The sequence below is a fragment of the Salvia splendens genome, chromosome 21 (genome assembly GCF_004379255.2).
Source record: "Salvia splendens isolate huo1 chromosome 21, SspV2, whole genome shotgun sequence".
Lineage (NCBI taxonomy): Eukaryota > Viridiplantae > Streptophyta > Magnoliopsida > Lamiales > Lamiaceae > Salvia > Salvia splendens.
This window is the reverse complement of record NC_056052.1, coordinates 7,549,184-7,574,655: the sequence shown is the minus strand read 5'-3', so window position 1 is coordinate 7,574,655 and position 25,472 is coordinate 7,549,184. Positions and strand designations below refer to the sequence as shown.

At 41.1% G+C, this 25,472-nt stretch overlaps 2 protein-coding genes across 4 annotated transcripts; one reads left to right on the top strand and one right to left on the bottom strand.

Annotated features, from left to right (window-relative positions):
* Nucleotides 1-6,584: 6,584 nt before the first annotated feature.
* On the bottom strand, nt 6,585-9,066 carry LOC121785241. The gene is made up of 4 exons (XM_042183624.1): nt 8,732-9,066; nt 7,664-8,355; nt 7,473-7,571; nt 6,585-7,010 (listed from the first exon to the last, which is right to left on the bottom strand). The coding sequence occupies exons 1-3, from the start codon at nt 8,829-8,831 to the stop codon at nt 7,479-7,481; spliced, it is 885 nt and encodes a 294-aa protein (XP_042039558.1). The 5' UTR covers nt 8,832-9,066; the 3' UTR covers nt 6,585-7,010; nt 7,473-7,478.
* Nucleotides 9,067-21,951: 12,885 nt separating this feature from the next.
* Nucleotides 21,952-25,385, top strand: LOC121783547 (dehydrogenase/reductase SDR family member on chromosome X-like). 3 transcript variants are annotated; one of them, XM_042181648.1, is made up of 11 exons: nt 21,958-22,103; nt 22,411-22,571; nt 22,786-23,180; nt 23,259-23,325; nt 23,804-23,832; nt 23,921-24,129; nt 24,226-24,344; nt 24,421-24,516; nt 24,588-24,663; nt 24,741-24,894; nt 25,125-25,385. In XM_042181648.1, the coding sequence occupies exons 3-11, from the start codon at nt 22,959-22,961 to the stop codon at nt 25,263-25,265; spliced, it is 1,113 nt and encodes a 370-aa protein (XP_042037582.1). In that variant the 5' UTR covers nt 21,958-22,103; nt 22,411-22,571; nt 22,786-22,958; the 3' UTR covers nt 25,266-25,385. The 3 variants fall into 3 exon arrangements, with proteins under 3 accessions (XP_042037583.1, XP_042037582.1, XP_042037585.1); XM_042181651.1 differs by lacking the exon at nt 21,958-22,103 and adding an exon at nt 22,168-22,316; XM_042181649.1 differs by lacking the exon at nt 22,411-22,571 and having other exon boundaries at nt 21,952-22,103.
* The last annotated feature ends 87 nt before the right edge of the window (nt 25,386-25,472 follow it).

Here is a 25,472-nt window from a genome sequence, read left to right as displayed (position 1 = left end):
TCTGTTCTAATTGAGCATCCTGGAGCTTATGCACCATGTCATTGTTGGACTGCAAGTTGTTCTGCATATGCTGTTGAGAACTGACTAAATCATGTACCATATCATTTAGATTCCTTGGTGGTTTAGGATTAGATTGTCCTGCACTTGGTCCTGGACCCAGATGTGGACCACTTCTTTGATTCTGGCGGAAGTTTCCTTGACCTCCTAAATTGTTGTTATACTGATTTCCCGGACCTTGATTCCCCTGGTAGGTAGGTTGAGGATTTTGATAATTCCCGGTGTAATTCCTTTGATGTGGCGGCACATAAGAGTTCCCCTGATTCTGATTCATGTTCCCCCAATTAGAGTGATCTCCCTGGTTTCGGTTGCTCCAACCGTTTTGCTCCTCCTGATTTCTCCCAGACCAATTAGTCTGTCTTTCTGGTTGATGCGTCAACTGAGTGTTCTGTTGTGGAGGTGGCTGGTTCGGATCGTTGTCAGGCAATCTAAAATTGGGATGGTTTCTCCACGGTGCATCCCTCTGTCTTCCGGGGTTCCAACTCCCATCGGGGTTCCAACTTCCCATCGCATTAGCCTGGGTCTGGTAATCTCCTACGTGAGGATCATAATACTCCTATGTTGGAATTTCTCCTGGACCTGGAGATTTATCCTTCACTTGTGCAGCTGGCGGAGTGGTTTTCTCTATTGCATTCAACAATGCTTTCTCGAGCCTATCTATTCGTGCCTCGACTCTCTCGTCATCCTGCTCCCTCAGGGCATTTGCTGATCCTCTCCACATAACATTCCTCGGGCTGTCGTATGCCTTTTTAGCCTCTATCAACTTTCCCAGAATCTCTCTTGCCTCGCTACCCCTCTTCTTCGTAAAATTTTCCCCGCTCGAGCAGTTCATCAAATCCTTCGACTCGGGGTTTGCTACTTCATAGAACAAATAATAAATATCTGCCTCGATCATTTTGTGATTCGGGCAGGCGTACAGCAAACCCTTGAATCGCAACCAATATTGGCTCAACTACTCGTCGTAATCCTGCTTGTACTCCACTATCTCTTTCTTCAGAGCATTTGTCTTGTTGGAAGGGAAGAAATAATCTAGGAACTCCAATTTAAAGTCCCTCCATGTGCGAACAGAATCTGGGGGTAACCTCAATAACCACATGTTGACTTCCCCCTTCAAGGTAAAAGGAACCGCGCGCAGGCGATAGTCCTCCTCCGTTGCATCATTTGGCCTCTTCTTAATGCTACACAATTTGCTGAATTCATTTAAGAACTCGTACGGGCACTCATTCCTACGCCCAGAGAATGTTGGCAGAATGCCGAGCACATTCGTCTTGATCTCAATGGCCCTCTGGCGCGGATTCATCACTATAGCTTGGGCTGCCTCACCATCGAGATGGGTCGTGAGCGAACCAATCTCCGGATCTGGATCGACCACGTGTGCCATGTCTCCTATTTCTGCCTCTTCTGTATCTGTCTCTGAAGATGATTTGGGATCCTCCCTTCCTGACGAACTCCAACTCTCGTCGCTTTCTGAACCAAACGGAAATGGATCTCCTGTTGATAAACCCGATGTGGTGGTGACCGTAGATGCTGTGTTCTTGACTTGCCAAATAAACTGCTCGTTCCTCCACTCAGATGAGTCACCACAGTGTCCAAACCGTGAGTCTTTGCTCATAAACTTAAAATAAAGGAAAAGAAAGTAAAATTAAGAACTATGTACACCAAAATTCTCTAAACACAATCACAAATTACGCCTTCCATCCCCGGCAACGGCGCCATTTGAAGCACGCTTGTCGTTAGTGTGAGTGTGTGTATAATAAACTTCTAGATCGAGCTGCCAAGTCCAATGAATCCACTAAACACTAGGTCTAGGAACTCAAGGTGACGCGGAAGACTCTGTCGATGGACACACAAACTCTCGCGTTTCAAAGATCCCTCAACCCGTTATACTATAGACTAGTATAGAGAAGCAAGGGGTCGATCCCACGAAGATGGACACGTAAGAAAGCATCTAGAGATTTTTTGTTAGAAAACGGCTGCTGCCACGCAAATTTGGGTTGAGATATAACTACTTCTAGACCTAAGCACGAAATTAAACACTAGACCTAGTAAACTGTAAACAGCATGCAGACATCGAACATCCTTAGATCTACGTAATTTTGAACTTACTTCCTAGACCAAGCAAATAATTACCAACTTTAGCTAAACAGAATGCAAATAGAAGTGGGGACCAACTTCCAGAAATATCAAGTACGGAGAAAGGCTGCAACTAACAAACTATGAACCTAACTAACAATGATATGCTTAACTTCAACTGAATCAAACACGAAGAAGAAGAAGAAAACAGAGCACATACCGGGATTTGAACAAAATGTAAAAATTTGGACGTCGGAAACTTGCAAACAACCGGAAATAAAACAGATCTACGTTTACTAGGCGAAATGAAATGAAAACACGAAAGCTAGGCATAAATCTTAATCACTCTTCAGATCCAACGTCGGAAACTCAATCCACTCTGGATCCAAGCAAACCGAACCCAACATCAACCAAAATCAACTCCATAGTTTCCGATTCACCCAGATCTACTTCGATCAACACCAGATTCCAACGATTCCACCCAAACTCAGCAACCTACACGAAACTCAAACATCCAACTCAGTAATCACAACAAACTCAAAATAATGAACATCCATAACCAAAACTCAATAGCAGCTCAAATACAGTAAATAGAAATTGCATAAACTACGGAAATTTAACTGAAAAAATAGAGCCGAGCTTCGAACGGCGAAGCTCGGTGAAATCTTCAGCAATTACTAAAATAAAAATGGGAAATTGTTTCTTCGCCCTCTGCAAGGACGGTATTACACCACATATGTCGAGAATTTGAAAGCAACAGTGACGACAAACGCAACCCCCTTCGAAACTCCAAAAATCCCCTAAGTATGCAGAAGTGTGTGAGCTAAGAACCAGAGGCCTAAGTGCCAAAAGTCCCCGAGCATTGCATGCTCTCTTCCTTATATAGATGCGGTAGGATCTTCTAGAAACCTTCGCAGAAATCTCCATTCTGCCCTTCAGTTTCACGATCCCTCCGTCTAGTCATTTTCCTCCGAATTTGCTCACTTATTCGCCATATTTGCATGGTCCTTGTAATTCATCTTCTTTGTTCCTCGACCTGGCGAATCCTTTTGCACACCTGGCTTAAAACATGTGTTAGACCCTATAATTGTATTAATTCAACCCCTAGACCTATGCATGAAATTAGCCTTATCAGACCCTTTGTTGTAGGTCGAACGCTCCATAGCAGACGAACTTGAGCCACTTCAATAACTAAGGTTCTTCGTTTTTCGGCGAGGCTGAATGAGGAATAAAGTAAATGACAAATAAAAGTGAAAAATGGTTTTGAGAATGAATGCATCTTCTATTTACTTTATTAATTTTAGAATAATACTCCCTCCGTCTACGAAAAATAGTCTTATTTTGTCATTTTGGGATGTCCACAAAAAATAGTCTCATTTTTAAAAATGGAAAGTTTTCCTCTCAACTTTACCCATTATTTCTCCACTCTCTCATACTTTACCCTTTTTTTCTCCATATCTCTATCTTAATTTACCTACTTTTTCTCCTTCTACCTTACTTTATCAAATTCTCATTAAAACTCGTGTTGCCACAAATGAGACTGTTTTTTGTGAGGGAGTAATTTTTATTTTTGAAATATTTAAAAAATATAATCAAAATGCTTAATTTGGTCAAAATCAGCTTAAAAGACGTTGACCGTTTGTTTTTTGCGGCTCCGTCTATTTTCGACTGAATCCGGCTCGAGTTTAAATGTATGGGATGCAATAATTCAAAATATAATTATAATGCAATAATTCAAAATCGTAAAATCTTCATATGTTTAGGACCACATTTGGCCCTTACTCTATTAAAAATTAGAAGAATAATTTTATGCGTACTCATGTACTACTATGTACTACTCCCTCCGTTCCACTTAAATTCCGTGCCGAAAAGAAATGTCTCCATTACTATGGAACAGATGGAGTATTAATCAATTATGTTTGTTTAATTTTATATCAAAGTCATTCATCGCGTTTCACTTGCACTATGGTTGTCCAAACAGGTATCCGTGGATATCTGACCTGAAATTTTCGGGTATCCAAACCTAAAAAATCTGAAATCTCATACCCGATATCTGATCCCATTTCAGAATCGTATCCAGTCTCGATTTAAAGAAAACGAAAATTTACCTTTTTTTGTCTTATTCCCATGTCCCAAGAGGGAGCTGAAATAATTCATCCATGGAAAATATAAGAGCATTTGCAACGGTGTACGGACGACGTCCGTCCGTGCCGCTGGCAAGGACGAGCTCCACCGCCGATGCGCTCGCGCCGCTGGCACGGCGCTGCTCGATGCATCGAGCACGTCTGTGCCAGCAAGCAGCTGACGTGGCGGCACGCGATTGGGCAACGGCATAGCCGTTGCCTTTGAATTATTATTATTATTTTTAATTAAAAATTAGTTTTTAATTTAAAAACCCGATTAAAAATAATAAAAAAAATTTTCACTTCCCAAAAAAAATATATCCATTTTTTACCGTTTTCCATCATTTTTAAAAAAAAATTATTTTTTTTCCCCCAAAAATACATATTTTCATCTATAAATACCACTTTCACACTCAAAAATTCACTCCACACTACACAATTCTCATCTACACTCTCTAATTTCCATTCCCATTCTCATTCTCATTCTCATCTTCATTCTCTCATATCTATTCTCAATCTTTCTTCCACTCCTACAACATAACAATGTCCGGTCAAGGCAATGACCCCCCGCCCTCCCACGGTTGGAACCCCGAATGGTTCGGTTCACAACCGTTTCCTAGTCCGGAAATGGAATATTCGGCCCTTCCTCAAACCCAAAGTTCGGGCATTCCGGGTGGCTACCGGCCATACCCAATTGACGACCAAGGTGCCCCCGAAGGGCGATACGGGTGGACACCGGAGCCTAGCCCGACTCCCCCCTCCCAAACTCCGACTACTCCTACGCGCGGTGTCCGCACACCGTACACTCCGGCGGAGATGGATAAATTGTTCACGGCGTACTTGGAAATCTCCGAAGATCCGGTGGTTGGCAAGAACCAATCCGGCGATCACTTTTGGTGGCGCATCGCTCGCCGGTACAATGAAAACCGGCCGCCGGGAACAATCGAGCGCAACGAGAGTATGGTGCGCAGCGCCATCTACCGAGCCAACAATGAAATTGGCAAATTCAATGGCTATTTCCTCCAGGATGAGCGGAATGCGGGGAGCGGCCGGAGCGAGGTCGACATCATCACTGCCGCATTGAGCACCTACCAATCCATGAACTACAAGTCGTTCAAGTACCTCAACGTTTGGCAGGAGACGCGGACGCACCCGAAGTATATGGGAGGCGTAACATCCTCCTCTAGCGGCTCCTCCAAACGGTCAAGGTCGGTATCCCTATCCGACGCCGGCTTCGAAGAAGTGGCTAACCAACTCGCCGGAGCTAACTTGGGTAGCCCCGACGCCGGCCCGAGCGGTTCCCAACGCCGACCGCAAGGAAGGAAGAAGGCGGCTGCCAACCGCCGTCGAGCCGCGGCTGCAACCGCCGATGCTCATGTTCCCGCTCCCGTTCCCGTTCCATATGCGCCACCTCCACCCCCCACCAACTAGTTGTGGCAGCTTTTGGCCCAACTCAATATGGCCGATAGGTCCACTATGACCCCCTCGCAACTTCGATCGCACGATGCCATGATATTGGGCCTCCAAAGACAATTGGGGGTAGTGCCGCCGGATGATTAGTCATCCACGGGAGTATTTTTAGCTTTTAATTATGTAATTTTTAATTTTTAGGAGTTTAATTCTGTAATTTTTTATTTTAGGTATTTTTTGTATTTTAATTATGTAATTTTTAATTTTTAGGATTTTAATTATGTCTTTTTTATTTTATTTGTAATTTGTAATATTTATTGTGGTTTTTTAATGAATTTTAATTTTATGGAAATGTTTTTGTTTAATTGAATTTTAAATTGAACTGTGCTCGTCCTTGAGGAAGAGCACAGCTGTGGGTGTTGTGCTCTTGCCAGAGAGCAGACAGAAAAAGTTGAGTCTGGCCCACAACCGTGCTCGCAGGCAAGAGCATGGTTGTGGGTGCTCTAAATATATGTGGCATGGTTTTTTCAATTTAATACTCAACACGTCATCATTCCGATGGCCAGAAATTAACATTGTGAGAAATTCGCACCATCCACAGAGTTGGTGATTTTATACACCAAGTTAAAAGATTGTGGGAAATACCAAATTTTTCTCAAAGTTGGTAATATTTCTATTTATGGAACGTTATCCCAATTTATTATCCCCATAAAGCAAGTTATTTAGAACTTATACCACAATTTAATCATTAATAATAATGAGTCACATCATCCACTAACACTACTTTAACTATCATTCCTCTCATCTCTCTTACTTTACCAATTTTCTCTTACTTTATCAATTTTATCTTAATTCTCGTGTCATATCACATGCCTATATTTTTATGGGACAGAGAGAGTATTAATTTGTTAAAAAACCACATTATACTAACAAGTATAGATTGTCAATAATTATAACAAGTCGTTTACACCATTATTTAGTATTCACCATAACAAAAGAGTCAGAAATCTGATAACTTCAGAGACTCGAACAAGATGAAAAAACGCTACACTTTTTCAAGTTTCACAACTACAAAGGTTCCTCAAGCAAATACCAAACTGGGCCAAGAAATCGTCAACAAGAAAAACTTATCTATCCGCTGCGAAAACAAAGGAAAAAACTTGTACCCACACCAGGCTGGTTTATAGCACTCCTTTCGAGTAATGCCAAAAACACTAGTGAGACTTCAGTTCGTGATCACCTTCTTTGTAACGCTTAGAGTCTAAGAGGCGTGCTCACGAACAGCTCCTGCAGGAAAGTCTCTCCTAGCGATGCATAAGCAAAAGGGTATTCTCCATGCTCTAATTTCTGCAACCATAAGATGAAGAGATTTGGAACACATAAACCAAAGCAAAGAGTCATTTTGTGAAAAAAGAGATTGAAACGAAGCGTGTTTTTGTTTTGTTGTATCATTATCATACGATGAGTTTTCACAATCTGGTAATTTTTTGTCATAATGCGAAGTGCAAGCAACACGAGTCAGCCAACAATCAACACAAAACGACAGCAAGAAGCCTTCCAAATCCAGCTAGCACATGATACTTATCAACAAAATCAAATCTCAATAGGCGATGCACAAATAAAATCTAAATATATTTCTAGATAATGCATACCATCCATTAATCAGTAAACACTATATGGTATGACACTTTTTAAACGAGTTGTGTGTTACTGAGAAAAAAATATATAGAGAGTTCCATATTCAATCCATGCTGTGGAACATATTTTGAAGAGCAATTAAAGATTGATAAAGGGTTTCCTTTTACGAACCATAAATTATCTATCTGACCCTGTGAACAGTTCAAATAGTCCACAGCAACCCTTCCATGATGTCGTTTGCACGGGACGAGGAGGGGGAACCAGCAACGACTGCAAAAAGACATCAAACGAGTGCAAAAAATAAGATAATTTTACCATTAAAAAGTTGAATTTGCAAACACTGATGAAAACAGAGACAGCACCTCTGTAACTCCTGAATCTTTTTCAAGATCCGCTCCATTATCATGAGTAGCAATAGGAGCATTGTATGACAGACTTAACCGTTCACGAGTTTCTTCCACTGATGTCTTCAGATCAGAAGCCACCCCAACATACTCAGCAAAAGGAGTGGTTGCTTCTGCGTCATAGAAAGTTTCGGAACCTCCAACTTGCTCTTCAACTGAGCCCTTTTTCTCTCCACTTTCTTTAGATCCAGATGGGGAGCTTGTGTTCACTTTCATACTTTCGCTCAACAATAAAACCTTATCCGAGACAACAGGTGGCACACAATCCACAACAGCCTCACTTGCCTCGCCAATAGAGATGGCAGGCACAGTGTCAATCACAGCATGGCTCCTCTTAACACCGTGAGACTCATCATCCGAGCTGCTTCGGCTGCTACATCTTGAGCTCCCGGATGACCCTCCATCATATGATTTCCTCTCGGTTTCCTCATGCTCAAACTTTTCAGGGAATTCTTCCCCAGTCTTGAATTCTCTTTCGATTGGGACAGCGTTGTTCCCCTCAATTTTCACACCCTCCACCGGAGGAGCATTCTCCCTATTCTGGACCTTCTCCTCTTCGCCCTCGGTCAGAAGGTCGTGGTGACTCGGGTTAGATGTGGTCGAGCTAGCCTCGCCTACGTCACTCTGCCTATCGTCTTCGTGCTTCACATCTAGCATATTCGAAATCACCCAAAACGATTCAAATCAGATAAACAAATCCAAACCAAGACTTACATTCCAATTAAACAATCAGAAATCTCACAACACAACCAATACAACTACGAATCAATCCCCAGATCACTTTCCCCCAAAAGCATTTGCAGCATAAAAATAAGAAAAATGCTCACAAAAACCCTTTGCATCAAATATCCCCAAATCATACAATTGAATGGCCACACTATGAATTGACACAGATTTATAGAGAAATCAATCCAAAAAACACAAATCAAGCCCCACAAACTAACTTTAACGCACATGGGACTGTGTGGCTTCAAATAAACAAATAAAAAAACAATCTTTTTCGAAATAAAGCTCGGATTTTTATACCTTGAGTGGAAGCAGCAAGGGACGGATTGGGATTGTTGCTGTTGGGCTGAGCTCCCTGCTTTTTCTTAGCAGCTTTTCGCTTCTTGGCGCCTGAAGGCATGATTGTTTAGTTGGGAAAATTGATTGAGGGCTCGAATTAACGATTCTCTCTCTCACCGAATCGGAATCTCTATGGAGGTAGAGAGAGGGGGAGAGAGAGAGAGGTGTAGTGCGTTTGAAAATGGTGGAAAAAAAATGGTAAAATAGTAGGATTGGTGGTGTGGGTTGGTTGGTTATGCAGAAAGAGAGAGAGAGAGAGAGAGAGAGAAATGTGGTGTCTCTGCGTTTTCATCGCATTTCAGCTAAATTTTGCACACCAAAATTAGGTTAATTGAAGATTTAAATCTTAATTAGTGTTTTTTATATAAAAAATTAACTTAAATAGATAAGATACAGAATCATTATGTAGGAGAAATTTGAACCAAAGATTCGTTTTTTGCTTCGTATGCTAATGTAATTTTATAAAAAAGATTTTTTTTAAGATACAAATATTTGTACTTGACTGATTGGTACATAACATTTGCGATTGAATGATTGAAATTATTAGTCTTAGAGCTAAAAGTATTATCAATCATAGATTAGTTAAGTTTCTATTGGAAGGATTTCAGTGATTATCTTGTATATTATGAATAGTTAAAAGATAGAAAGGTGTTAATTATTAATAGTTTCTAGTCATTCTGGTCATGAATGATAAATTTATAGATTAATGAACATCTTATCTTGTGGATCTTAAATAAATCAAACTGTATTTAAGGTAATCAAGCTTGATGGAAGAGGTCGATCACAACTTTTTGTTTTAAGGTAATATTCAATCAATTTTCATATAAAAGTTTTTGAAATATTACTACTGCATCATTTAGCTGAGGAGGTTGTAGAGTAACGGTAATATCATAAAAATGGTGTTTTAAATAGGTTATGGTAATTGTGTTTTAACTCTTGCTTTAAGTTATTGTTATGATTCAAATTTTGTATGTGCAGATCATAATATTTTTTAGCTTAATCAATGGCATTCATCATCTATTACAAAAAAGTCAATTCATTTAACCCTCGTTTTGACACTAACTACAAAAGAAAAGGGAATATAGAGGGAATTGTTCGTATTCTTCAATTTGATTTTGTAAACATCACATTGAAATTAAATATTGAATCAATTTTAACGTATATATATATAGGTGAAGTATATCTTTGACATATGCACGTGGATAGTCGAAATTGCAGCAATATGCAAGTTTGAATGAATTTTGCAATATTTATTAGAGTAGACAGTAGTATAATAAGTTTACAACTGATGTACTCATGTATTGCAGTCCATCGTCTATCCAATTTTTTTTAATTTGACAAATAAATATATTAATTTTTTAAAGGCAGCGCAAGTTATAGATTTAATTAAATTTTTGCATTTAAAGAATTGTTGACTTTTAATATTTTTATTTTCTTTCAGTAACAATGCATGTATTCACATTCACATGTATTGAATACTTTAGTATTCATTCGGGCAAAAAAAGGGGATTTCATCGCCTTGCCGGTCCCCACACTCCGGTTCGACATTATGTGAGGGGGTTCAATCAAGATATGCAGTAGTCCGTTAAGGGGGGTCTTAACCCACTGGCTGCCAGGAGTCCATCTTCCAAGGCCTCACATTTGTGTCTGAGAGAAATCGCCTTAGGGGCCTCCACCCTGCGGCCCGACATCATGTGAGGGGGTTCAATCAAGGTACGCAGTAGCCCGTTAAGGGGGAGGCCTTAACCCACTGGCTGCCAGAAGTCCATCTCCCAAGGCCTCACACTTGTGCCTGAGAGATGGAAGCAACTACACTGCAGTAGTGGGATCAAACTCATGCTCATTGCAGTAAGATCTACCCCTCCGTTGCCAACTGTGCTACCCCTACGGGCAATACTTAGTGATTCAAATTCATGACTTAGAGCATTAGCATCGCTGACTCAAATAAAAAGTCACTCTTATTTGTCGATGGCTCGCCACCATTGTAGAAGAGAGAATCAGAGGCTCGAGTCGCGCTTAAGGCTCAAAGGCTGCTGAATTCTTATAATCTCTCCGTCCCATTAAATATAAAATATTTACTTTCGGTATAAGATTTTATATAGTTTTGTGTTTTGAGTAATAAATATAGAATAAAGTAAGAGACCGAAAAAATTAAAAATAATTTTATTTATATTTAAATTTTTTTATTAATGGGTTAATCCAATAAAAAACCGTTTATTTTTAATATGATAGAATGAATAATAAAGATAGCAGTGCCTCTTCCTGATGCAAAAGAAAACTTTCATTATCACTTTTGTTGTCTTCTTTAAAATCCAATTAATGTTGACCTTTTTAGGATAGCCCGCCAATGACACTTGAATTTTAATAACGACAGATTTTGAATTGAAGGAATAATGTAGTAGTCGAGTGCATTGTAATCATTTCCAAATGGGAGTGCTCTATATTTGCTTTTAGGCCATCCGCAACGCCGACTCTTATCCGTCTCTTAACCGTCTCATCTCTCAATTATTCATGGGCTCCTTGTACTTTTCATTCCATCTCTTAACTAAGAGACAACACCTGCAACCCTCCATCTCTTAATCATCTCATCCCTTAACTATTCATTCAACTTTATTTTTTATTTTTATTTCTAACAAATTCAATTAATAAAAACACGCTTCATTAAATAAAATAAAATTACAACTTAAAATTCAAAAAATAAAAAAAAAACACATAATTAAAATCCTAAAAAAATTAAAAATACATAGTTTAATTTCTTCCGCGCACTCTACTGGTTGCCAAAGTTTGCCCAAATGTGCTCCATTAGATCATCTTGGAGTTGGGCGTGGGCGGTAGAATCACGTGTCCTTGCCCGAATAGACAACCGATCTTGCATAGACGGATGCACTCCACTGCGAGGCGGACTACTTGCGGTAGAGCTTCTCGGGGTTTCAAGGTCGAACCAATTTCCCGCCTCAGGTCCTTCGTTGGCGACAATCATGTTGTGCAAGATTATGCGCGTATACATGATGTCGACCATATTCTCCATAAACCACGTACGAGCCGGGGCTTTGATAATGTTGAAGCGAGCTTGGAGAACCCCGAACGCTCTCTCCACATCCTTGTGAGCAGCCTCTTGCTTCTGCGCAAAAAGAGCCTGTTTTTCGTTCACCGGCCTGTTGAACGTCTTCACGAAGGTTGGCCACTTCGGGTAGATGCCGTCGGCAAGATAGTACCCCAATTTATACTGCCGGTTGTTAGTGATGAAGTTGATGGCCGCGCTTTATCATTTAAAACTTCGGTGAAGAGGTCGGATTGGTTGAGCACGTTGACGTCGTTGTTCGATCCGGGGACCCCGAAATACGCATGCCAAATCCATAGTCGGTAGTCGGCAACGACCTCCAGTATAACAGTGGGGTGGGTGCCTTTGTCGCCGCTCGTGTATGACACCCTCCACGCCACAGGGCAATTCTTCCATTGCCAATGCATGTAATCAACGCTGTCAAGCATCCCGGGGAATCCGTGCACTTCTTCATGAAGTCGGAGCAGAAACTGACAATCTGCCGTGCTTGGTCTCCGGAGAAATTCGTCGGTGAAGGCTTCTCGGACGCCTTTGCAGAAGTTTATCAGACACATTCTCCCTGTGCTTTCCCCAATGTGCAGATATTCGTCGAACACAACCGTCGTTTGTCCAGTAGCAAGCTGACGGATTGCTGCAGTACATTTCTGTAGCGTCGTGTAACTGGGATGGCCAACGGCGTCGAACATTCTTGGAAGAACTCTTCCCGGGCTGCCAACGTATTTGCGATGTGCATAAATAGTTGTTTCCGCATGCGGGAACAGCGACGGAAGTAGGTCTCTCCCCATACCGGGTAGTCACAAAAGTAGTCGCGTACCAACCTTGCCGCGGCTTCCTCCCGGTTACGATGAATCTAAGTCCGGGATCGCCTTGGAGGCGCCCGACGTAAGTCTTCTGCTAGCGATTCTTTCATTATGCGACGCAATTGCTCAAATGGATCCATAAATGATTTAAATTTGGGAGAAGAATAAAAGAGATGATTTGACATGAAAATTGGAGAGGAAAGACAGATGATTTGAGAAGAATAGATGTGTGTTTGTGTGTGTAATGATAATGAAAGAGGAGTATTTATAGAATAAAAAAATAAAAAAAATAAATTTTTTTGCCGTTCAACGGTAATATTACGGTTTTTTTAAAAAAAAATAATTTTTTTTTAAAATCGATTTTTTTTTAAAAAAATGATTTATTGCGTCAGTGTGACGACGCCCACTCGCGGGCCGACGAGTGGGCGTCACGCGCAACGCCAGCGCGCGCCACGTGGCGTTGGTGTGTGGCGAGCTATCGCGCAAACCGTCCCTCTGGGACGAGACGCTCGGTGAGACGGGACCGAGACAGAAGGCTGCAACGCTGTCTCGCGGCCGTCTTGTCTCTCCGAGATGAGACCGAGACGCCAGCGAGATGCGTTGCGGATGCTCTTATGTACGTTTCCACTTAGTAGAAAATCAGATATACGAGTATTTAATTGCAGTTACATTTTTTATATCTAATAATTTCGTCTTTAATTAAATCAATTTTAAATCACAATAGAGACATGATATTGATTATTGATATACACAACCTAAAACAGTCATGATCACCGATTCAATCCCCAACACATATATGGTTACGAGATACTGTGTCTGTCTCTATTTGATTTGAAAATGATAAGTGTCATGTTTGAGAATTCTTTATTTTGAATAATTTATGGAGTACAATTTATCCTATTAGTGGTCGCTGCAAATTCTACATACGTTCGATTAGAGCATCCACAATGGCGGCGAGCCCACCTGCTAGCCGATCTCTGGCGCTCGCCGGTCTGCTCGCTGAACCATTGCAGCCGGCGAGCGCCAAATCGACGAGAAAAACGGCGAGCGCACGCCGATGCGTTCGCCGATTGGCTGGACGCCATTGCAGGCTCCTGATCGGCGAGCGATCGACAAGCTGAATTTTTTTAATTTAATTTTCGAAACACTATATATAAGCGATTTGCACGTCATTTTCATTTACACCACTTGTTTTAACGAGTATTCTCTCTATCTTAATTTCTGTACAAGAGCAACAACGCGAAATAGAGCACAACAACGAGCCTACTCCAGGGACGAGCGGGTCTCAAACTCCCATGGTACCCGTGGGAGGTGGATGGGGTCTGATGGCCGGGTACTACAACATGTACCCTTGGCAGCAGATGATGCTCGGGATGGCATCCGGGGGTGGTATGCCGGGATGGCAGGGGATGCCGGGGGGCGGCGATGCAGGGCGGGCCGACGATGCCGGGCGGGCAGGGGGTACCGGGGATGCAACCCGGGATGCAGTTGATGTCGGGGTGGGCACCGGGGATGCATACGATGCCGGGGTACCCGGGGATGTAGGGGACGCCGGGGGGGGGACAACGTCTATCGCCCCAGTTTTGATTTTGTGACTGCTTCTTCGCACACATCGACCCCGGCGGAGACGCAGTTCACTGGGTGTGATACTTTCTCCTTAGAGGAGTTGGGGATAGATCTCGGGGATGCGGACACTCCCGTTCAAACGGGAGGAGTAGGGCGGGGTCGGGGCGCGCCAAAGAAGAAGAAGGGGAAGAGGGTGGTCGGCGAGTCGTCGCAGCCGGCTGGTGACGACAGCCCAGCACGGAGGAAGTGGACGGACGCGGAGAACGTCGCGCTGTCCAAGGCGTGGGTGAGTGTTTGCGGTGATCCCCTCGCCTCGAACAATCAGAGGATCGTCAACTTGTGGGCTAAAATAGCAGCAACCTACAATGCATTTTGCCCGGAGGGGAGGCCACGCAGCGGGGAGGAGTGCCGGAAGGGGTGGGACCGAATCCGGGCTGGGGTCTCCCGATTTTCGGGCTTGTACACCAACGCCCTCCGAATGCAGACCAGTGGCCAAACTGACGAGGACTGCAGGAGGATAGCGGAGAAAGCCTTCCCCGTGCCCGAGCTTTACAAGGAGTTCACCTACTGGAAATGCTATGAGGTGCTGATGGACTCCGAGAAGTTTCGGGCAGGTGTCGACGCTGGCTGGCCGAAGAAGCAGTGCCTGAACTATACCAGTGATTACAGCGGCGGCAGCAGCAGCGGCGGTTCCCACGACCTCCCCGAGGATGCACAGGAGTTCCAGACCCCTCCCGTGTTTGCTCGCTGCACTCGCTCGATTGGTCAAAGGCGGGCGCAACGGGCTCGCCAGGCCTCTCAGGAGGTCCAGTCGGCATCCCCCCCTGTTGGCCAGTCGACAGCCGACCTCGCCTTCTTCGCGCGTCAATAAACGCGCTCTCAGATGTGGAAGGTCTTAGCTGAATGGAGGGCGGCAACCGACCCCGAGGAGAAGAGTTTTCTCCACGTGATGCTCGTGAGTATGCAGGCCGATTTAACCTCCACCGCGGCACAGGTGGGGGCCTCAGACGCGGGCTCAGATGCAGCAGATTTGGGGGTCCCGGATAGCGGCGACAACGGCGAGGAGTGAGGCGGAGGCGGAGGCGGGGGGCTCATGTGTGGAGGATGATTTTTTTATTTATGTATTTTTTTAAAAATCAATGTACTTTTTTTTAATTAATGAACTTTTTAAATTTTAATATTATTATTGAGTATTCCCGTATCTGTGTCGAAAATGTAATTCCTTATTTTGTGTGATTGTTAATTATTTGTTTTTATAATTTTGTTTATTGTGGCTAAGCTATGGCTGAGCTATTGCTTGTCCAGTTTCTTGTCCTGCTGATGTGGCAGGAGGAGTTTTTAGGACTGCTGATGTGGCAGGAGGAGTTTGTGGCTAGGCTATGGCTGGGCTATTGCTTGTCCAAAACCATTGTGGATGCTCTAAGGATATCTCATCTCTTCATCCCACCATGCATGACACACTTCTTTTTCGCAGTCATCATAGAAAAATGATACTTACTTTTTTCGTTTCCCGTTATATGTCTCAGTTTTCCATTTTGATTCATCTCCTATTAATTGTTTCGCTTCATTTTTACTATTTTTAGTAGTTGACTTCATATTCCACTAACTCATTCTCACTCATTTTAGAAAACTAATACTCACATGTCCCATTACAAATGAAACATTTTTCTTTTTGTGTTGTCCCATTAAAAATGAAACGTTTTCATTTTTAGATTGTCCAATTAAAAATGAAACATTTTCAAAAATGGAAATAACATCATGTCTACCTTTTCATCTTTCTTACTTTATCCTCCCATCATTATAAACAAAACAATACTACAAAAAATCTCATGCCGAAAAGTAAATGTTTCATTTCGACGAAGGGAATATATGAAACTAGGACCCACATTTTACTAACTTTTTCAATCCACTTTTTTTTACATTTCTTAAAGTCTGTGCCAGGTCATAGTGGGACACATATTAAGGGATGGATTGAATAATAAATATTTAAAATGGAGAAAAAATATAATCCATCTGTTTCTTCATAATTGAGTCATTTTACCATTTCAGGAAGTTTCTTTATAGTTGAGTTGTTTCCAAATAAGGAAATAATTAGCATATTTAATGGTCATTTAGTCATATTTATAAACAACCCTTATTACACTTAATTACGTTAATTAAAGTATGAAAAAAAATCGCTCCAACCCTTCTTCTCATTAGCCACATTCTTCTTCTCTCTCTACACAAAATCCTCCACTTCTCACTTCTTCAACTTGCAACCCTAGATGTGAAATCCGCCGCCGCCCAACATTTGCCGCTCTCCTCTTCTCTCATTTCGCCGACCCCAAACAATGGACCGCTCGCACATCGCCAACAACCAGAGACAACCACGCAACCCCCTCGCCGATGGCGATGGTTGGTTAACCCTCGCCTCATTCGTGTTACAGCAGGCACGCGCGGTAGAGGGCGTATTTCGACCGCTTCCCGGGGAAGAGGTCGTATTTCGACAAGTTCCCGGGGTAGAGGTCGTATATTGAGCAATTTCCGCCGTAGATCTCGACAATCAGCCCGAGATGATGAAGGGATCCACCATCTATGGTCGTACATCTGCCGGTCCCACATAGGCGAACCCGTCGGAAGCGTAGGCGCCTCTCCCCTGACCGGAGGCGTAACTGGCAGCGAAGGCGGCGCCTCCCCGACTGGAGGCGTAACTGGCAGTGAAGGCAGCGCCTCCCCGACCGGAGGTCTTGCCGGAGTAGTAAGAGAGAATAATGTAGAGAAGACTCTTCTTATTCTCTCACTTACTCTACGTTTTCTCCACTCAAACTATTTATCATCATTTTTTTAAAATGACTGCGTAAAGGAAGTGTGTCAAGTAACATGAGACGGAGGAAGTACTAAGAAATAAAATAGAGTGGATTATATAAATAGTCCTTGATGTTTTATCATGAACATGGATAGTTCTTGAAAAAATTTTATACTCCATCCGTTTCCTAAAAATTGAAACTCTTTCCTTTTTGGGCACTTTCCTAAAAATAGAAACACTCCATTTTAAGAAAGATCTTTCTCTCTAGGAGGTGGATCCATTTTTCACTAACATGCCTTTTTCTTTATATTACTTTATCAATTTTGTATTAAAATTCGTGTCATTCCAAAAGTTTATATTCTTAGGTAATGGAGGAGTAGCTTTTTTTTGTTACATGATAATCATATTCATGGTACTTGTCTACCTGAGTCAACTTTTCTGCCTAAAATACCCCCAGGCATGGAGGGAAATTTTAGAATTTTCATCCAAATACCAAATACTATGATATTTTCATGGACTTTCAGTCCAATTAGTATACTGAAATATGGTACGATATACCGTGATATCGTTATACTCGTGTTCATAAATATATTTAAGTTATGTATTTAAAATATATATAATATATAGATATTAAATAAATAACTTAAATATATTTATGAACACGAGTATAACGATATTACGGTATATCGTACCATATTTCAGTATACTACTTGGACTGAAAGTCCATATATATATATATAGGGACCCCTATATAGGGATGTATTCATTTCCTTTTTGTATTTTTTGTTCTTTGTTCTTTTTAATCTCAGCCCCACGATTTTGTCACTGTTAGATTGGTGCCACGTGTCATTTAATAATGCAGATTTTCAGTTGAATAATGCACACCGACTAATAATGCACCATTATAGTGTAATAATGCAGATTTTCAGTTGAATAATGCACACCAACTAATAATGCACCATTATAGTGTAATAATGCAGATCATCTGGACCATTGATGAATGAGATCTAACGGCCCATATTAAGAAGAATAAAGGATCTAAGGGATGAATAGGAGAATAACGCTCCCCTATATATATATAGAGTTTTGATCTATGCAAAACTCGATTTAAATACATAAACGCAGAACAATATCATACGTAGGGCACTTTTAGGTCATAGTTAGTTAATTTTTAGGTCATGTTAACAAAACATGACCTAAAATGATCTTAGCATGACATTAAACTCAAATATTATAATATGACCTAAAATTGCTTAATTATGACCTTCAGTGTTTTTGGTTAATTATTGACCATTAGATCATCTAATCCTATGGCCAAGATTTGGGCTGCATTTCTGGATTTAAATGCATTTTTATTTTGATCATCTCCACTCCATATACTGTATATCAGACGTTCAGTATATATTGATATTGGTACGATAGTGCATGTTTAGTATACTACGATATACAACGGTGTGAAAACCTATATCTTTGTCGTATAAAAAACAATCTATAAGGTATCGTACTTCATACCATACCAAAAATTCGATATTTTTTGTGCTTTTTTCGGTACAACAAAAGTGGTACTCCCTCTGTCCGCGAATAGGAGTCCCGTTTTTCTATTTTGGTCCGTCGGCGAATAAGAGTTCTGATTCATAATTAATATAAATGGTAAAGAGGCCCCACATTCCACTAACTCACTTCACTCACATATTATTTAAAACTAATATATACAAGTGGGACCTATATTACACTGACTTTCTTCCACCTACTTTTCTTAAAATTTCTTAAAACTCATACCGGATAGAAAAGAGATTTCTATTCAGGGACGGATGGAGTATTTTTGGTATTTTTATCCACCAGGCTACCTTTACTTATCCGCATATATTTACACATTAATGTCTTGTTTGGTTGTGTGCAAAATCTTTTAAAATGTATGAAAATGCCACCTCCATCTTCCATTTGGTTGTTATGAATAGAATTGTCTCACCTCTTATCGAAAAATGCTTTCTAATGATGTACTATAGGACTTGTAATTTAATTTATTATTTACTTAGTAATTTGTGAATGATTAGAGCATTAACAACAGCAGGCCCCTCTCAAAGGGCTTTCTTTTTGTATTATTTTCATGTCAACATTTTACTTAAGGGCTTATCTTCCTGGATGGAAGGGATTATCCCACTTTCCATTATATTTCCACACCATTGTTATTTTTTTTAATTTTTTTTGCATTTCTATATTTAATATGTTATCAAATTAATTAAATTAAAATATAAAAATAATATAATACATTAAATAAATTTTAAGTGATCCCAAATATATGATAACTTGTTAATTAATTAGATGAAGACCTAAATTAGGACATCTCCAATCTATAGTCCATTCATTTAGGCATACTAAAAATTTAATATTATTTATTTAATAAAATAATTGGCCCACTAATAAGTCCAATAGAATTGATAAAATTAGTTTAAATACAAATTAGGGTTACATTAATCTTCTTCCTCACCCAGTCACCTCTTCTTCCTCCAGCTTGTTCTTCTTCCTATATCTCTCTTTGTCTACTTCTTCTCAACAAAATATAAAAAATGAAGAATGGCCGATGATCGGCCCAACCCCCAGCAATGGTGGCCGATCATCGGCCAAGTGGGATCGGCCATGGCCGCCGAATCGGCCATATGGGAGGGGCGGTCGATCGGGCCTTTCTCCTGTAGTGGAGGGCTGATGAGGTCCGATGGGAAGGACTCTCGATCGGCCCTTTCATTGCTAAGAGCATCCGCAGCGGTGGCGAAAGACGCCACCGCCGTCCGCGCCGTTGGCAAGGCGCAGGACCGCCGCCGCTGCAGCCGCGCCGCTGGCACGGCGCTGCTCGATGTATCGAGCACGTCCGTGCCAGCGGACGCACACGTGGCGCGCTCCCATTCGTCAACGGCATAGCCGTTGTGTTTAAACTTTTTTTTATTTTTATTTTTTAAAAATCGGTATTTAATTATAAATAATGCTAAAAAATAAAAAAAAAATATTTTCCAAATCCCAAAAATATGGCCGTTTTTTTCCCGTTTTTTCTGAATTTTTTTGATTTTTTTTATTTTTTTTTCCCAAAATCATCTATAAATACACACATTCATCATCCATTTATCACATCAAATCATCTCTCATTCATCTCTCATTCATAATTCTCATACAAACTATCAACACATTCATCCCCCACTCAAATTCTCAAATGGATTTCACCCATATTATGGCGGAAGCGGAACGCGAAGAACAAGAATACTACGAACAACATCGTGCCGCTTACGAAGCATATGTCGCGGCGAATACCCCTGCTCCTCCTCCTCAACGAACCAGATCAAATCGACGGTACATCCATCGTGACCGGGAGGGAGCCCACGAAAGGCTCGTTGCCGACTACTTTGCCGACCAGCCGCGGTTTCCGGCAGATTACTTCAGGCGCCGTTTTCGCATGTCAAAGCGCTTGTTCATGCGAATTGTCAACACATTGTCCGCACGTGTTGAATACTTTCAAACAGGTGTAGATGCAGCCGGCCGGCAAAGTATCACGGCGTTGCAGAAGTATACGTGTGCCATCCGACAACTCGCTACTGGGCAAACGGCCGACATGTTCGACGAGTATTTGCATATCGGTGAGTCCACTGGAATCCTATGTTTAAAGAATTTTTGCGAGGGCGTTCGTTCTGCTTTTGGGGATGAATTCCTTCGAGCACCCACCACTGATGATTGCCAACGGTTGCTTCGTCTTCACGAATCAGTCCATGGCTTTCCCGGAATGCTTGGCAGCATTGACTGCATGCATTGGAGGTGGAAGAATTGTCCGACTGCTTGGAGGGGGCAACACTTGAGCGGTCACAAAGGCGGCGGCCCAACGCTTATCCTTGAGGCGGTCGCCGACTACCGCCTATGGATTTGGCATGCATATTTCGGCGTTGCTGGATCCAACAACGACTTGAATGTGCTATATTCGTCACCACTCTTCAATGATGTGATGAATGGTGTAGCACCGGCGATCGACTTCACCATCAACGGAAATATATACCGCATGGGTTACTATCTCGCCGATGGTATCTACCCAAGGTGGTCGACGTTCGTGAAGACGCTCCACAACCCGCACGACCCGAGACGGGTTCTTTTTGCGCAGCGTCAAGAGTCAGCGCGGAAAGATGTCGAAAGAGCCTTCGGGGTCCTTCAAGCTCGATTCAACATTGTGAAGGCCCCGGCTCGGCTGTGGTACGTGAATAATATCGCCGACATCATGTTCACGTGTATTATATTACACAACATGATTATAGCCGACGAAGGGCCGAGGGCGGCTAGCTTCTACGACGAGGACGAAGCCGGAAGCTCAACAGCGAGGTCTCCCCTACGCCGAGGCGAGCATACGACGGTTGGCCAGAGGATCGAGACAAGACACACAATGCGCGATACTCGAATCCACAATCAACTACAAGAAGACCTAATCAACCACATGTGGGCGAAATTCGGCAACGAGTAGTGTCATTTTAATTTTTAGGATTTTAATTATGTAATTTTTAATTTTTAGGATTTTAATTATGTAATTTTTAATTTTTAGGATTTTAATTATGCAATGTTTAATTTTATTTGTCATTTGTAATATTTATTGTGGGTTTTAAATGAATTTTAATATTATGGAAATGTTTTTGTGTAATTGAATTTTATATTAATTGTGCTCGTCCTTGCGGAAGAGCACAGTTGTGGGTGTTGTGCTCTTGCCAGAGAGCAGGCATGAATAGTACCGCCCGGGCCCACAACCGTGCCGCTGGCAAGAGCACGGTTGTGGATGCTCTAATGCTCTTAGCACCAATTGTGCTTTTTACGATTAACTTTTAAAACATTAATTACTAAATTAATAAATTGGAGCATCACAAAGCACATAATTTAAACAAATTTATTATCTAAAGGAAAATTTGTCAACCCCAATTTATAACCAAACAGGAAATAACATTTTTAGATTTTCACCAAATCAAACACCAAAAATAAGAAAAACTAGAGAAAGGCATGAAAATGCCACTTTCATGATAATCATGTTTTACACTTCCCACTTAAGCAAACGCGCCTTAACGGAGCCCTCTCTCATTCTTCAGCTGCTGAAGGAACAAATTTAAGGTTAGAAAAGCTTTTTTCCTGCTGTTAATTTTGATGACTTCAAATTTTAAATCTGGAAGTATGCTTATTTGTGCTGAAATTTTTAAGAAGATTATATAGCTTGGTCGTGATATCCTAGTTCTGTGAAGTTAGATTTTTAGGAGAAAATGATTGTGATTTACAACATCAAACAATGCCAGTACCTTTTTGCCCTCCATTTGTTCGATAAAATGAGTAATTGATGACCCTCTCTTTGGTTTTGTTTTGTTTTGTTTTGTTTTTTTTTCATGTAAAAACTGTTGGGTTAAACCGTTACTATGGATTACAGGTTTTCCGCCTTAGTATTCTCCCACACTCTTTCGATGCATCTTTCAATCTTTACAGTATATATATACAGAAGAAACCACCTCTCGAATCAAAGATTGTGCATCTTTTCATCATATAGGCTCTTGTTAGAGGGATGAATTATGCTAAAGATTGATATTTAAGGTAGCAATTTTCCTCTTCATGGAATGCTTGAATTTTCATCCTTTATTTTTAAATGTGAAACCATATAGAAGCTGAATAATTTGTTAATTCCAATTTTAATTTTTTTGGTTTCCCACCCCTTAAATCTTTTCAGTAAATATCATTTCTTTGTTTATGATATCATTTTATTTAGCAATGGCTAACTCCAATCTCAACTCTATTCCTCGTGATGTAGGTTTTGAGGTACGAGCGCCTTTTAGCTCATAGCTGCTCGTTCTGTGCTGAAAAGGTTCAATTTTGAGCCACTCTTGATCAAACATTTTCTGTTGGGAAATGTCCTTTTTGCAAATTTGATCGACTATTCAGCTTTTATGTGTAGTGTAGAGGTATATTGAAAGGAAAAGAAAAATGGAAGTAGTGAAAAATGTGGTTGAGATTATTAGTTTTATGTGCAACTCCGAGTTCTGGAGAATGGCAGTGCTTTGGACGCTTTCTCTCATCTCTTCCTATATGAGCCGGTTCTACCAAACCTTATTCTCGCAAGAGTCGAGATGCTACCCTCGCTGTTCCCTGAAAGACTCGACTTTTGCATCTCCATTGGTGGATAGGCCAATCTGCATAATAACCGGGGTAAGTTTTGGTGAATTTGAGTGTATCTTGGTTTATAGTCGGTTTTTGTTGAGCATTGTCGGGCTGTATTCTTTGCAGGCCACGTCGGGCTTGGGTGCTGCCGCTGCACATGCTCTAGCGAAGGAGGGATTTTATGTCGTTCTTGGTAATTTGTCTATAAGTTTTCTAATTTGATGAAATATCAATAGGGATAATAGCCTGTAAATTATGAAACTTGGACCAAATTTTTGTTTCACACCAACTCAAGTCCAACTACTGAACTTTCAATTCCATTTTATTTTGTTAACAAGGCGGTATTTTGCTCAAAATTTGTCATCATCTCATATTCAAATCAATTTCAACAAATAAAGCCGGTTGATTTTGCCACGTTGGTTTTCAGGTGGCCATGTCGACATTAAGACAGATTTTGAAGCTTTTAAGCTGATTTTAAACCATGTCGATAATAGTAATTTTCATAATATTATCTCATAGTTATAATTGCAAATTTTGTGTAGTCTGGATTTATGTTGTGAGATTTGCAAAAAGAATGCTTTTTTAGGTTTTAGCTCGAGAAATATTTGAACTTGTAGATCTTTTATGTGGTTTGTTGTGAGTTGATTTCACATTTGTTCTCACACTTGCAGTTGGAAGATCATCCGAGTTCTTGTCGAAGGTGTAGAAAATTCAAGCCACCCTGTTGTAATTTATCATACCCGGGCTTCTTAATGATTCTTATTTGTCGAACCCATATGTTCTTTCAGGCTGTATCCGAGATCAAAAGTCGAAATCCTGATGCTTGCCTTAAAGCTTTCAAGGTCAATTTGTCTTCCTTCGAGTCGATCCTCGAGTTCAAACACTCGCTCGAGCAATGGCTACATGACTCAAACATGCATCCGTCTGTTCAGCTCCTGATAAACAATGCTGGGATCTTTGCAACTTCGCGTAGAGTTACTTCTGAAGGATATGATCAGTTATTATTTACGGATGTAGAATTGGGTCCAAATCCGTGTATTTAGGCGCAATGATCCCGTTCATGATTAACTATCTTTTTTTCTTCGATATATAGGATGCTCGCCACGAATTACATTGGGGCATTTTGTCTCACCAAAGTTTTGTTTCCCCTTCTTGAAAATAGCCTGGTTCCTTCCCGTGTGGTGAACGTCTCATCATTTACTCATCGGAATGGTAAGATCCTGGCAGCGCTGATAATCTAATCTTTCAAATACACAATCATATGTTTTCTCAGTCTATCCTTTTCCAGTTCGCTGCAGGCACGCGGACACAGAAACCATATCCGGGAAATTCTTTATGAAATCAGAGGATTACCCGTATGCTTCTATTTACGAGTATTCCAAATGTAAGCATGCTACCTCATAGTAAGTCCAAAGTGTGTTGTAGCTACTGATTTCTCTTGTCATCCATTAACAGTATGCATATTGCTCTTCTCGTATGAGCTTCACCGGAAAGTTGGCCTAACGAAGAAATCTCAACATCTATCCATTGTGTAGGTATTTGGTTTTGCTTTGCTCGGCTTTTAGTATTGTTCCTATGATTTTTCCGATTTGTCTCCGTTTGTGGCAGTGCTGCGGATCCTGGTGCCGTAAAAACAAACATCATGCGAGAAATCCCTTCATCCGTGTCGACAATGGCTTTCGCAGCAATGAAACTCTTAGGTGTTCTTCAGTCCTCAGAAACCGGCGTGAGCGCTATTGTTGACGCGGCACTGGCCACTCCGGTAAGTACTCAAGGTCATTTCGGACTTCGCATTGACCATAAACCCACATCTCTAACCATAGACTACATAGTTATTTTCAATTTATGACCTTTAGGATATGCTAAAATATGGTGACATTTTGGAAAAAATGTTGAAGGTCACAACATTTTTACCAAAAAATGCTAAATTTCAAGAATAAGTTGATAATAACATCTAGATTCATTAGTTTGAATGATTTTTTTTCCCTTTAGGAAGTATCGGGGGTCTATTTTTTCGGAGGGAAAGGTCGGAGTTTGAACTCTTCCGCTCTTTCATATGATGCCGGGCTCGCCAAGGATGTCTGGGATGCTTCGTGTAGCCTGTTCGAAGAGCTGCAGACGACTGCCCGATGAGATGGGAACTGAGCTGCTTAAAGCATGAAAATATCCAGCATAGCCAGATTCATACTCTCTAGATGTTCAAGAGAGAACTTCTTCTGTATGTTACTTTTTCTAATTTATGATTTTTTGTTATCTTATTGGTGAATAAATGTTATAAATGATATTAATCCCCCTACGCTCTAAAAAACTAATCGTCAAGCGTCACAAACAAATCATAAA

Excerpts from the sequence above, each read along its gene's own strand:
- LOC121783547 (XM_042181649.1), top strand. The coding sequence starts at position 22,959 with ATGGAAGTAGTGAAAAATGTGGTTGAGATTATTAGTTTTATGTGCAAC. Across the intron at positions 23,833-23,920 it reads CATCCGAGTTCTTGTCGAAG|GCTGTATCCGAGATCAAAAG; the intron begins GTGTAGAAAATT and ends ATGTTCTTTCAG. Across the intron at positions 24,345-24,420 it reads ATCATTTACTCATCGGAATG|TTCGCTGCAGGCACGCGGAC; the intron begins GTAAGATCCTGG and ends ATCCTTTTCCAG.
- LOC121785241 (XM_042183624.1), bottom strand. The coding sequence starts at position 8,831 with ATGCCTTCAGGCGCCAAGAAGCGAAAAGCTGCTAAGAAAAAGCAGGGA. Across the intron at positions 8,356-8,731 it reads CCTTGCTGCTTCCACTCAAG|ATGTGAAGCACGAAGACGAT; the intron begins GTATAAAAATCC and ends CGAATATGCTAG. Across the intron at positions 7,572-7,663 it reads AAGATTCAGGAGTTACAGAG|TCGTTGCTGGTTCCCCCTCC; the intron begins GTGCTGTCTCTG and ends GTCTTTTTGCAG.